Source organism: Oratosquilla oratoria, chromosome 26 (assembly GCF_046742065.1).
Source record: "Oratosquilla oratoria isolate Oo_2021 chromosome 26, ASM4674206v1, whole genome shotgun sequence".
Lineage (NCBI taxonomy): Eukaryota > Metazoa > Arthropoda > Malacostraca > Stomatopoda > Squillidae > Oratosquilla > Oratosquilla oratoria.
This window is the reverse complement of record NC_134802.1, coordinates 630,068-642,604: the sequence shown is the minus strand read 5'-3', so window position 1 is coordinate 642,604 and position 12,537 is coordinate 630,068. Positions and strand designations below refer to the sequence as shown.

Genomic DNA, 12,537 nt, shown 5'->3' with positions numbered 1-12,537 from the left:
TGGTGTTGTGTCCAGACACCTTTGGGACACCCCGTCTATGATTATCATTATTCTATTTTCAGACCAAACGCTTGTGTGTGGAATCCGGCTGCACAGCCAGGATCTCGTCAGACGGCCACCACGACCTCTGCTCCCGCCATGCCCCTTGTTTCTCACAAGCTGGCTTTAACCCCCTAGCCTGCGTTGTGTGCAAAGCGTGGGTTGAGGAGATTCGTGCTGCTCCTCCCAAAACCCGTTCCAAGCTAGCCGCCCTCGGACACCTTCGGGAGGCATGGCGCAGAGCTCGGAAATTGAAATCCGCTGACGACCCCCCCCCTGGTGTGGGCGGATCCGGCGTTAGGAGTGGAATTGGGCCTCGTTCGCCCTCGCCATCCGTCTCCCTATGTCTCCGAGACTTCCGTTGGTGGACAACCTGGGCCTCTCGGAGTACAAGGGGACGAGTCTGATGTTGCGGAGTATGGTGTCCCCGAGCGTCCTCAGGCCTCTCGGCAGCCCCATACATCCGAACATCAAGGGTCCTTAAAACCCTTACGGCTTGCTTTGTCAAGCACCCCCACGAACTCGTCTTCCTCCCTAGTTCACTCACGTGAACCCGGCAGGAAATCTCGCTCGAAAAAGAGGTCTGCCTCACCGAGGTCCAGGACGCTCAGCTTGTCCCCACCCTCCACAGCCTCTCCCCCCAACTCACCCTCCCTTCCTCGCTCTCCTTTTCCTCGCCGTAAATCCCACAAGGGCAGGGAGCCGGAGGACGACACGAGGGGAGAGGGAACTCTGGCCGCCCATGTGGCTGCCCTCCTTCCGTCCCTGATAGGCCCCGTCCTTGAATCGGCCCTATCACATTATCCGGCCTTTCAGACCGCGCAAATCATAACGCACCCCTCTCCAGAGCAACCTCCTATTGAACCTACGGCTCTAGCCCCCCCTCCCACTCTCCCTCCTGGTCCTTCCCTCCGCCCCTCCGTGCCGGCGACAGGTATAGGACTAGAAGGCCCCTCTCAGGAGGAACCCCCCAATCAGACGTCCGTCGGGTTGGACGGGGTGGAGGACCACTACAGTTCTTTTCCTTATCCTCCTACCATGACGGACTCTTTTGAGTTCCGCCCCTTCTCATGGTGTGACCTTCCCCGGTCCTGGGAGTACTCGTTTGGAGAAGATCACAAGCTAGTGGCCTGGTCTCCCGACTACTCGCTACCGGAGGGCTGGAGGAGGAGAGATGACGTTATCCTAAAGTGGGCCAACGACGCGGAGGGGGCTAAGGTTCTATATAAGATTCGACCCCTCTCCGCCCCGGCCTCCACGCCCTCCAGGATTTCCACCTCTAACACTCTGGACGCATTAGGTGCTCTCCTGGAGAACACTCGTTTAAACCCTGATGGGCATATGTTTGTCGACAGGTCGGGGGACTCACCGGCGGTAGCACTCTCCCCAAACGCCTGGTTCCCGCAGGAGAAAGGGGAGAAGGCCTTAGACATCCCTGCTCTCTTCGAGCGGGCCCAAGACCAACCCAAGACGGTTCCTCCTCGACGGCATATCCCTTCATCATTCCCCGTCGTCCTGCCACCACCCTTCGCGCCGGAGGGTCTGCGCGATTGCTTATGGCACTCTGGCAGGGACCCCGCCCTCCCCCATCAACTTAGTGAACCAGAGACTAAGTTGCTGACGACGGAGGCCTCGACCAGACAAGACCTTGCCTCTACCATCTCGACCGTCACGGCAATCGCGATGATGAGGAACTGGCTGACGACGCTCGCCACGAGCTTTGAGGACTTCCCGCGGGAAGAATTGAGGTGAGTGGGATATTTCAATGTATACAGAGGGTCCAGACCTGTCCTGGCGAGAGACGCTCAGGTAGCGTCTTCACCCAGGACGGAGCCTCTTGACTAGCACCCAAGGACGAGGTCGTTCGGAAACGACCTCGGCCTCGCATATGTTATACGTTCTACAATTGAGCGATGTGACTTTATTACACCCTCCGGGGATCGGGATCCTTCTCGCCCTACTAATTTGATTCGCGTGTTTTATGTATGCAGAGACACCCTGGCGGCACTCTCTACCGTGGCAGAGGGTACAGCCAACATGGCGTCATCAGCCCTACCCCCAGCAGCGAGGGCCTTCACCGCGGCTCGTTTGGCAGCTCGTCAGTCTGCAGCGCGGTCGGCCCCGGAGATAGCTCGCCGGGGCGTGGTGAGAGCAGCTCCCCTTTCCCGTGGTCTGTTCGACCAGGAAGCGACAGACCGCGTCTTCGCTACGGTCCCGACCGTCATCCAGATCCAACAACCATCCCAACCGAGACCTCGGCCCTTACCTGCTTACAGGTCCCACTCTCTATTCAGGCGCCCGCCCCCATACGCGCGCCAACAACAACAACAACAACAACAACATCAACAACACCAGCGGGCATACCGTCCACCACCCACAGGGAGGATAACCCAGCGCCCGCATCAGCAACAGCCCCAGACATTTCGGCGCCAACAATCGCAACACCACACCTCCTCCCAACCCCAGAGGACCACCAACCAACGAAAACATCAGCAGCAACAACAGCAAAAGTTCAAGAACTTCTGAAGGCCCCCAAGTGGGGTGTCTCCTGGGCTGGCACCACGCGTGGCCTGCGCACGGATGGGCCTCCAGGGTCATCCGCCAGGGACTCACCTGGCCTTGGGTCTCTCTCCCGGTGGGTCTCCTTACCTTTATCCTCTGAGGGAACTGTGGTGATACTCTTACATAGTATGGATAGTAACTTGCCCCAGCCCTTCAGGCTTGGGGGGGGGGGGATATACACATTACTACCGATAAGCTGATTCCTTATTCTTTCCTCCCACAGCCACTACGCCACCCTCCCGCGTCATCCAAGGTGTCCTCTTCAGTGCTGCCCCACGTGAGAGACATGAAGGAAAAAGGAATAGTGGAACCAGCGACAGGTCGGGTCTTTCTGTCCCGTCTTTTTACCGTACCAAAGAAAGACCCAGGGAAAACGAGACTGGTTATGGACCTGAGCGCACTGAACAAATTTTGAAACCCCTGCGATTCAAGATGGTGTTGGTGGCTCAGGTTCGGTCAGTGCTCCGGGAGGGAGACTGGTTAGCGTCCCTGGACCTTCAGGACGCATATTGGCATGTCCCCATCCACCCCCGATTTCGCCGGTTCCTGGCGTTCCAGGTCGGGAGGGAGACGTATCAATTTACCAGACTCCCTTTCGGACTCTCGCTTGCCCCGAGGGTCTTCACAAAGCTAGCGAGAGTGGTAGGCGCACGCTTGGCGGAGGCAGGCGTCTCCACACTCATGTACCTGGACGACTGGTTGATACATTCGCCCACCGAGGAGGGTGCATCAACCAATGTCTCGGTGGCTTTAAGAATCTTGACGGAGATGGGCTTCAAGGTAAACTGGGACAAATCTACCCTCACCCCTACACAAAAACTTCATTGGCTCGGGATCGAGTGGGACACGATCAACGCCTCCCTGTCACTGGCTCCAGACAACGCTCTTCGGACACTCCGCTGTGTCAGGAGGGCATTCTTCTCCCAAACGTTCTCCCGCCGTCAGTGGGAGGGCCTGTTAGGTTGCCTCAACTTCGCGGCCCCGGCCCTTCCACTGGGCCGCTTGAAACACCGACGGCTAACGCGAGAGGTCAACAGGAGCATCCCACTCTTCCCGCGCGACCTTCCCAGGCCGGTACCCTCAACACTCCACAGCTTGTTACGTCCCTGGCTTCGGCCAGGGGTCCTACGCCAGTCAGTCCCATGGTCCCCGCCCCCACCTCGGATAACAGTAGCGACGGACGCCTCGGACATAGGGTGGGGCTTCCAGTCGAGCTGGGGACATCAAGCGTGCGGGGGATGGTCGGAAGAGAGAAGGTCGCTACATATCAACCTTCGGGAGCTGATAGTGGTAAAAGAATGGCTCGAACGGCACCCCGAAATCTCCTACACGAGCGTCCGCTTCGATATGGACAATGTGACGGCAGTACAGTGCGTGCAGAGGCAAGGTACGGCCCGATCAGGTCCACTCCTAGCCCTGTCGGAGGACATCTTCGCCGAGGCATCACGCAGGGCCATTTCTCTCTCGGCGAAGTATGTTCCGGGCCGGGAGAACGAATGGGCGGACGCTCTATCCAGGTTCCGGGAGACATCGGTGGAGTGGCAACTACGTCCACAAGTGTTCGAGTCGCTCTCCCTCCGCTACGGCACCCCGGAGGTGGACCTATTTGCCTCCCCGAGCACGACCCAGCTCCCCCTCTTCCTCTCCTACAACCACAGAACACGCGCAGGAGGCCCGGACGCCTTCACGGAGGACTGGAACCGCTGGAAGTATGTTTACATATTTCCTCCTCCAGCGACAACGGTCCTCCTGAAGGTGGTGCAGACCCTCAGGTCCTTCAAGGGTCGGGTCCTCCTGATAGCTCCCTACTGGCCAGCTCAGCCGTGGTTCGGGGAGCTAATGAAGTGGTGCCCTTCTCCCCTTCTACTAGGGTCAGCCTGCCTGGCCAGCAGCCTTACCGCACCTCTCCAAGCGTCACTTCGACTTCACGCTTGGAGTTTCTACGGGGAGCTCTCGGCCAACTCTTCTCTACAGAGGCAGTAGACAAGATGCTGAGAGCTCACCGTCCATCCTCAGTGCGGCAATATGAATCCTGCTGGCGGAGATTCCAGGACTTCCTTCGGAGACACGCGATAGTGACCATCTCCGCTAGCACAGTTCTGGACTTCCTGTCTTGGCTAGCTGACACCACCAACAGGGCACCGGCGACAATCTCGGCTCACTACGCAGCCCTCGCTGATCCACTCTACTTCGGCATGAACATCACAGTGCCACAAAGGGCGCGAAACCTTCTAATGAAGGGGATCCGCGCCTCGAGAGAGCCGAGACGTCAGCCGGTCCTAGCCTGGTCCTTGCATCGTGTTCTGCAGTACCTGACGTTCGAAGGGACCATCATGGAGGAGGAACACTTCCTTCAACGTGCCGTCTTCCTGCTCGCCCTGGCTACGGGTTACAGGGCGTCACAGCTGGCGGCGATCACCCGCCACCAGTCCTTCTCCAAACTGGAGGAGGACTGCTCTGCCCTAACTCTCGCTCCATCACCTACATTCCTAGCCAAGAATGAGCAGGCGGACGACATGATTGGCCCTATCAGAATACCATCCTTCCTGGAGGAAGGAAACCCACACCCGCTGTGCCCGGTCCGTGCGTTTCAAGACTACGTGGAACGCACGGAAGGGGTGTCCGAGGATCATCTCTTCTACAATTCGAAATCTCGGAACCCCCTAACCCCGAGGTCCCTGGCGCGTTTACTTTGCCGCGTTATAGAGAAGGCCGACCCGGGCCATGCCCCCCACGCCCACAACATCAGAGGCCTCGCGGCATCGCTGGCGTTTCTCCGCACCCACTCTGTGGAACGGGTGCAGGACCTTGGGGGCTGGGCATCAGCAACTTCCTTCAGGACACGGTATCTCTACCACTCGATCACCCCTGTCCCATGTGTCGCCATGGGAACGGCTCCACCCCTCTCTTCGCAAGAGAAGGGGGGCAAAGGGCGACCGAGGGGTAGGGGAAGGCCCAGGAACCGCTGAGCAAGATACAATATTCTACATAGAATTTATGCACTATGTAAATTGTACAATATTATTTTTATAAAAAATAAACAAATAAATGAATATATATATATATTGATATTGATATCGATATAAGTACTTGATGCTTTTTGTCTCCCCTCTACTGAATGATAAGATGAATAGTCTCCCATACGAGACACACGTAATAACGGCTTGAGCCCTGTCCTCGACTACAATTTGGGCTTCACCTTCTCCTCCCACCTATCCTCGTCTCATGCATAGCTTCGCTGTGCAGGTTTCTTCTCAGCCGATAATACTTCTTTGTCGCGGCTAGTGCCGCTTAAATCGTTTTTATCGGCTTAAGAAACCTGCACAGATTTAGGGTCCCTCCCTCCTCCCACAGGCGAAGCCTTCATTTCTCATTGAAGTGACGGCTCAATCCGTGCGGCCGAGTAAGAAGGGAGGGGATAGGGAGGGGGAGGTGGGGTTGTAGACGCTTGCGCCACCTGCACAGAGCCGGGAATTTTAAATTTCCGATGATTTATGCGGAATGTCCAACCACACACTCCCTTTCGGAAGTGGCCATTTGGCCAGGAGTGTGGTAGGGGATTACCGATATAGCTTCGCTGTGCAGGTTTCTTAAGCCGATAAAAACGATTTAAGCGGCACTAGCCGCGACAAAGAAGTATAACAGTCGAGGGGAGAGGACGTACGCGCTCTGCTTCGCTCTTCTAGTTTCATACAATGGCACAAGCAACTCCGCAAAGCCTTTCGAGTGGACGAAGACTATTGTATTACATTACATTAAGCTACTAAAGCAGTACCCAGCCATTTGGAATATAAGATGAGAAATATAAAAAGTACAAACATCGAAAGCTGACTTATTTTCTTTAACAAAATGTAATGTGCGGAATGAAGACGATTACCAAAAAACTTCATACACTGAAAACACAGTTTCACAGGGAAATGACTGCCATCAATGCATCAAAGAAGTCTGGTGCTGGCATGAAAAATACATACACTCCAAAGCTGTGGTGGTTTAATGAGTAGAGCGTCGGTAGACATCCTCATATCGTGAAAGCCAAATGATGACTGAGATCTGGTTGTTCGCGCAAGGTATTCGCAGTGATGCAGCCCGTCCGGACGCTAGTGTTAAGTTTTAAACACGACTACTGCATCAAGTCGCTGATGCGTCATGGTACGTGTGGACGGGGCTTTAGTAATCGTACCGGAAAAATTAGGTCTTCGATGCAAAATTATATTTTCTATACATTACATAGATTTGCCTATTGCTCGGTCCATTCAATTGAAAGTATATATCAGTATAAGTCCATTGAAATCGGTAGAAAATGACAAATTGCTCGGCTTGATACAATTATAGGCTGTTTTACGAATATCATCTGTAAATATAAATAGAGGCTCAAACAATGCTATATGCCGTTCGCAATCACGAAATTAATTGAATTAAATTTCAGACACAATAATACTTGCCCAAAAAAGTATTTATTTTCCGGCAAGAATTACAAAAGCTGGCGGTGTCTGGTATCAAAACGCTCACTGCGAAAGGTCCCAATTGGAACCTTTCGCAGTCAGGCTCGTAGTTTCCTATTAGCGCTAGAATTTTCAATTGTGTGGGAATTCACGGGGCAAAGGGGTAACTTAGCTAATTTGGAAACCGATATTAAGAAAAAAATACGACATAAATTGCTGCATAAATGTATTTAAAATTTAAAACATGCCTCTTAATGTTATAATTTTTACTTACTGGTGTGTGATAAGGCTTTGTTAATCTAATTATAAGATAAAACTAAAAATAGGTAATTATTTTTACTGAAGTAAGTGTAAACAGTAAAAATTAGAGGATGTCGATTTCGGTTTGTGGAATTTATCTAAGAGTGTCGAAAAATAATGGATATCACTGTCACGTCCTGTATATGAAGATAATCAGTGAGATAAAATATAACAACAGTGGTGGCGGACGTACGAGTATTTGATGCGCGATGTATTGAAGCGATGAGTTGAAAAACGTCGCAGCGCTGCTCAGTGTGTCAACAGTTGAAGGGAAAGGAAGCGCGCGCTCTGCTTCGCTCTTCTAGTTTCGTACAATGGCACAAGCCAAGATCTAAGAATATAAGGTCTAAGCACTTCCGACCGAATTTCGAGGGAGTTGGCGCAGCGGGCCCGTGAACGTCACCTGGCTGTTCAAAGTTGGGTTAGCGGGTCCTATAGCTGTCAGTTGAAGCTGGTCCGTCGTTCAAAAATGACGTCGCCTTCGCTCGCACCGCTCCACACAATTAGTTATATTCTGACAAATATTATATAAAATATATATATAAATATATATAAAATATTATAGTTCCTGTCTATATATATGAATATATAATATATATGATATATAGTATATATATATATATATAATATAAAATATTATAGTTCCTGTCTTCCTTGGCGTTTCACAGTTTTCTTCGGTGTATCACAAAGCGAAAATGGACTCAGCCAAATGACGTCAGAAGCTGCGCAGAAGAATGTAAACGGTCTGACCTGTATATTTAGACCTTGACACAAGCAACTTCCGCAAAGCCTTTCGAGTGGACGAAGACTATTATCTTACATTACATTAAGCTACTAAAGCAGTACACAGCCATTTGGAATATCAAGTGCAAAGAATATAAGATGAGAAATATAAAAAGTACAAACATCGAAAGCTGACTTCTTTTCTTTAACAAAATGTAATGTGCGGAATGAAGACATTACCAAAAAACTTTCTACCCTGAAAACACAGTTTCACAGGGAAATGACTGCCATCAATGCATCAAAGAAGTCTGGTGTTGGCACGAAAAATGTATACACTCCAAAGCTGTGGTGGTTTAATGATTAAATGAGTAGAGCGTCGGCAGACATTCTCTTCCCGTGAAAGCCAAATGATGACTGAGATCTGGTTGTTCGCGTAAGGTATTCGCAGTGGTGCAGTTCGTTCGGTCGCTAGTGTTAAGGTATCAACACGACTACTGAGTACTGCATCAAATCGCTGATGCGTGATGGTACGTGTGGACGGGGCTTTAGTAATCGTACCGGAAAAAAGTCTTCGATACAAAAATATATTTTCTATACATTACATAGATTTGAGTATTGCTTGGTGCATTCAATTGAAAGTATATATCAGTATATGTCCATTGAAGTCGGTAGAAAATGACAAATTGCTTGGCTTGATACAATTATAGGCTGTTTTACGAATATCATCTGTAATTATAAATAGAGGCTCAAACAATGCTATATGCCGTTTGCAATCATGAAATTAATTGACTTGAATTTTAGACACAATAATGTGCAACGATATACCTCTGTAAGTCTATAATACTTGCCCCAAAAAGTAATTATTTTTCGGCAAGAATGACAAAATCTGGCGGTGTCTGGTATCAAATCTCTCACTGCGAAAGGTCCCATTGAGAATTCTAGCGCTAATAGGAAACTACGAGCCTGACTGCGAAAATCCCATTGCAAAATCCTTTGGCCACGTTAACAGTCAACTTCGTGTTGATTTGCTGCAAAACTAAGACCATATCCTAAAGCACTATTTAAAGGTTTATCAGATAAATTTATAACAAAATTAGGGTTGGCATGCTTGGACCAATCACTGTCTTTAATTAATAGAGACAAGTTTCTCACTAAGAACGTTACACGAATGTCTTAATTTACTATAACAATAATCAAGTAGTCTATGTTTCCAATTTTCTGGGATGGCTCTATGAAAATTAATTTTTAAAGATTTAGTCACATTAAAAGATTCACGAACTTCAATTCTGGTTATATCAATATGCTTCTGTAAGATTATGCGGTGAAATTCTTCAAAGGGTTTATGACACATCCTCAACAGTCGATTGTTCAAAATAGAGACATTTTTTTTTGTTAAGTTTCTCACTAAGAACGTTACACGAATGTCTTAATTTACTATAACAATAATCAAGTAGTCTATGTTTCCAATTTTCTGGGATGGCTCTATGAAAATTAAAGATTTAGTCACATTAAAGGATTCACGAACTTCAATTCTGGTTATATCAATATGCTTCTGTAAGATTATGCGGTGAAATTCTTCAAAGGGTTTATGACACATCCTCAACAGTCGATTGTTCAAAATCGATTTAGGCACAACCTGTTCTTGTAGGCAAGTTTTCAAGAAATGAAGACGCAGTTTAGTCTTGTGCGATTTGATGAGTGAAGAACAAAACGATGAGACGACAGGAGAAAGTCCAGGTGAGTAGTTGTAGAAATCCAGGAGATGGCGCGTGGTATCCATATTTTGCAGTAATTCACAAGGCACACGTGAAAATAGTATGCAGAAAAAACCACTGGGAAATAAGCTTAGTCCGAACGTTTTCGTCTATTTAAGACATTATCAAGGAATACACAGATACAGAGACATAGGTGGATATATACATAAAGTAGAAGACAAGCTAGGAACATGGGAAGGACACACAAGATGCTTCATAATCAGGTAGGACGTTTGGTACATGACGTTACGTCACCCCGGCCAAGGATAATTTTTTTTTTTTTTACAATTTTATCAATAATAAAATCATCAAGTTTAGATAATCCTAAACTTAAATTAATATTATGGTCAAAGGTTTGCTTAATGTGACTGGATTCGATAATTAAAATATCCAAAACACTTAGTACACACTTCTCATAAAATGGCTTACAAAACTTTCCATAACACCTCACACGAAAGTATTTGACAAAAAGAACCTTTTGGTTCTTCCTCACAATGAGAAATTAGTTGGTCTGCCTAATATTCTCAAACAAATTGTAGTAGTTTTAGTTCGGAACAACGGCAAGACAAATTAAAATCAACACAAAATATCTAATCTCTTTCTTTTGGTAATTAGCCACAAGATGCGACACTAGAGGTGTCACATGAGAAATATAGGTGAAGCTCGGACTAAGGCCACAGCTTAGTGGAGCTTATGGTTGTAGCTGGACGTGGAGCCTAACGTCAGCGAGGCGGTAGCAGATGATGACGGCGAGGCTCGATGGGACGGCTAGAAGATTGGACGAGATGTTGTTGTGTGTGCTGGTCGGACTGTTCTGCCCATCTCGGCGAAACGCCGACCTTTTAAGGGAGGCTGGCGGGAACGTGAGGAGCCTTCCAAGTTCCTGATTGGCTGACCGCTGGCTGGCAGGGACACCACTGCGAACTACGCTTGCCAACTACAGGAACTTGGAAAGGCTAGCTCCGAAGATTTCTTTGATCAGTGTGTGACGGGTCGTAGGATGCATCACGTCACTACAAATTCAACATCAACTTGGTTTTCAAAAATAACAATACTATAAAAAGTAAGCTCATTAAAAATTCACCTGAAGCAAATGAGGGTTGTGTTTACTCTATTCCATGCCTTAAATGTAACAAATTTTATATCGGCCAAACTGGTAAAGACTTAAAAACTAGGATAAATCAGTACAAATATAGTGTAAGGAGTGGGCAAAGTTCCAGTGGCCTTTTTATCCATGTAAGAGACCACAACCATCCTATTGACTGGGATAATTCTAATGTAATAATTTCTTGTATATCTTTATTAGAAAGAAACATTATCGAATCCAGTCACATTAAGCAAACCTTTGACCATAATATTAATTTAAGTTTAGGATTATTTAAACTTGATGATTTTATTATTGATAAAATTGTAAAAAAAAAAAAAAAAAATCTCCAAGTGTTACTAGGCCGGGGTGACGTAACGTCATGTGACCAAACGTCCTACCTGATTATGAAGCATCTTGTGTGTCCTTCCCATGTTCCTAGCTTGTCTTCTACTTTATGTATATATCCACCTATGTCTCTGTATCTGTGCATTCCTTGATAATGTCTTAAATAGACGAAAACGTTCGGACTAAGCTTCTTATTTCCCAGTGTTTTTTTCTGCATATTATTTTCACGTGTGCCTTGTGAATTACTGCAAAACGTACATACATACATACATATATATATATATATATATATATATTTTGTATATATGTATATGTATACATATATATATATATATATGTATATATATATGTATGTATATATATATTTTCTTCTGGGGCACAGGTTCTCGCGAAGGCAGTTTTGGTTGACTGCCTTCCAGAATAACTCCTGTCTAACCTTTACGTGCGAGCGAAGTAAACAGAGACGTCTCCCCTTCCTTGACATTGACAGTACTAAAGATGAGTATGGTTTTAGAACGAAGGTTTACACCAAAGACACCAATGTTGGCCGGTGCCTTAATGCCCGTGGTGAGTGCTCTCCAGCTTATAAGCGCTCAGTAGCTGCTGCCTACATCAATAGGGCCCTCACCCACTGCAGTAGCTGGACTGAGACCCATCACGAACTTGAGCGTATTCTCCAACTACTCACTAATAATGGTTATCCTGATGAGATGATAGAGGGACTCATTAGGAAGAAACTAGATTATTACACTGCTCCTGCCCAGACCCCAGTCTCCCCTGTTTGCAAAATCACAATTTACTACCAAACTAGTTATCATGACCGATACAAGGATGAATGCGACGCCATCAGGGGCATCATAAAATGAGGGGTCACCCCAACAGACTCAAATAATACCATCGATTTGAGAATTTATGCCAAACCAAACCTCACAAAATCCCTTTTCATGGGGAACAATACAGCTCCTAGGACTCCCAAGGAGGCATCTACCAATGTAATTTACGAGTTCTCTTGCCAGCTTGCCAGGAGAACCGCTGTGACGGTTCCAATACTTACATCGGTAGAACCTCCACCACCTTAAGAAGGCGCCTTCTATACCACAGAAAGCAAGGGATTATTTCTCAGTATTACATCGATCATCACGATCAGAAGCCGCCCCCACAAAAATTGATCAACTCCACTACCACCCTCCTCAAAGAATCGAACTATAGAAAGAAGCAAATTGCAGAATCCGTAGCTATCACCTCCCGACACCCTAACATTAATGTGCAAGTCTCTTCCGACTAC

General features: G+C 47.7%; 1 protein-coding gene across 1 annotated transcript; it reads left to right on the top strand.

Annotated features, from left to right (window-relative positions):
- The first annotated feature begins 315 nt into the window (after nt 1-315).
- LOC143039357 (uncharacterized) lies at nt 316-2,954 on the top strand. Its single transcript, XM_076209243.1, has 3 exons — nt 316-1,787; nt 2,031-2,674; nt 2,825-2,954. Exons 1-2 carry the CDS (start codon nt 1,078-1,080, stop codon nt 2,563-2,565), a joined length of 1,245 nt encoding a protein of 414 aa, XP_076065358.1. The 5' UTR covers nt 316-1,077; the 3' UTR covers nt 2,566-2,674; nt 2,825-2,954.
- Nucleotides 2,955-12,537: the final 9,583 nt, after the last annotated feature.

Excerpts from the sequence above, each read along its gene's own strand:
- LOC143039357 (XM_076209243.1), top strand. The coding sequence starts at position 1,078 with ATGACGGACTCTTTTGAGTTCCGCCCCTTCTCATGGTGTGACCTTCCC. Across the intron at positions 1,788-2,030 it reads TTCCCGCGGGAAGAATTGAG|AGACACCCTGGCGGCACTCT; the intron begins GTGAGTGGGATA and ends TTATGTATGCAG.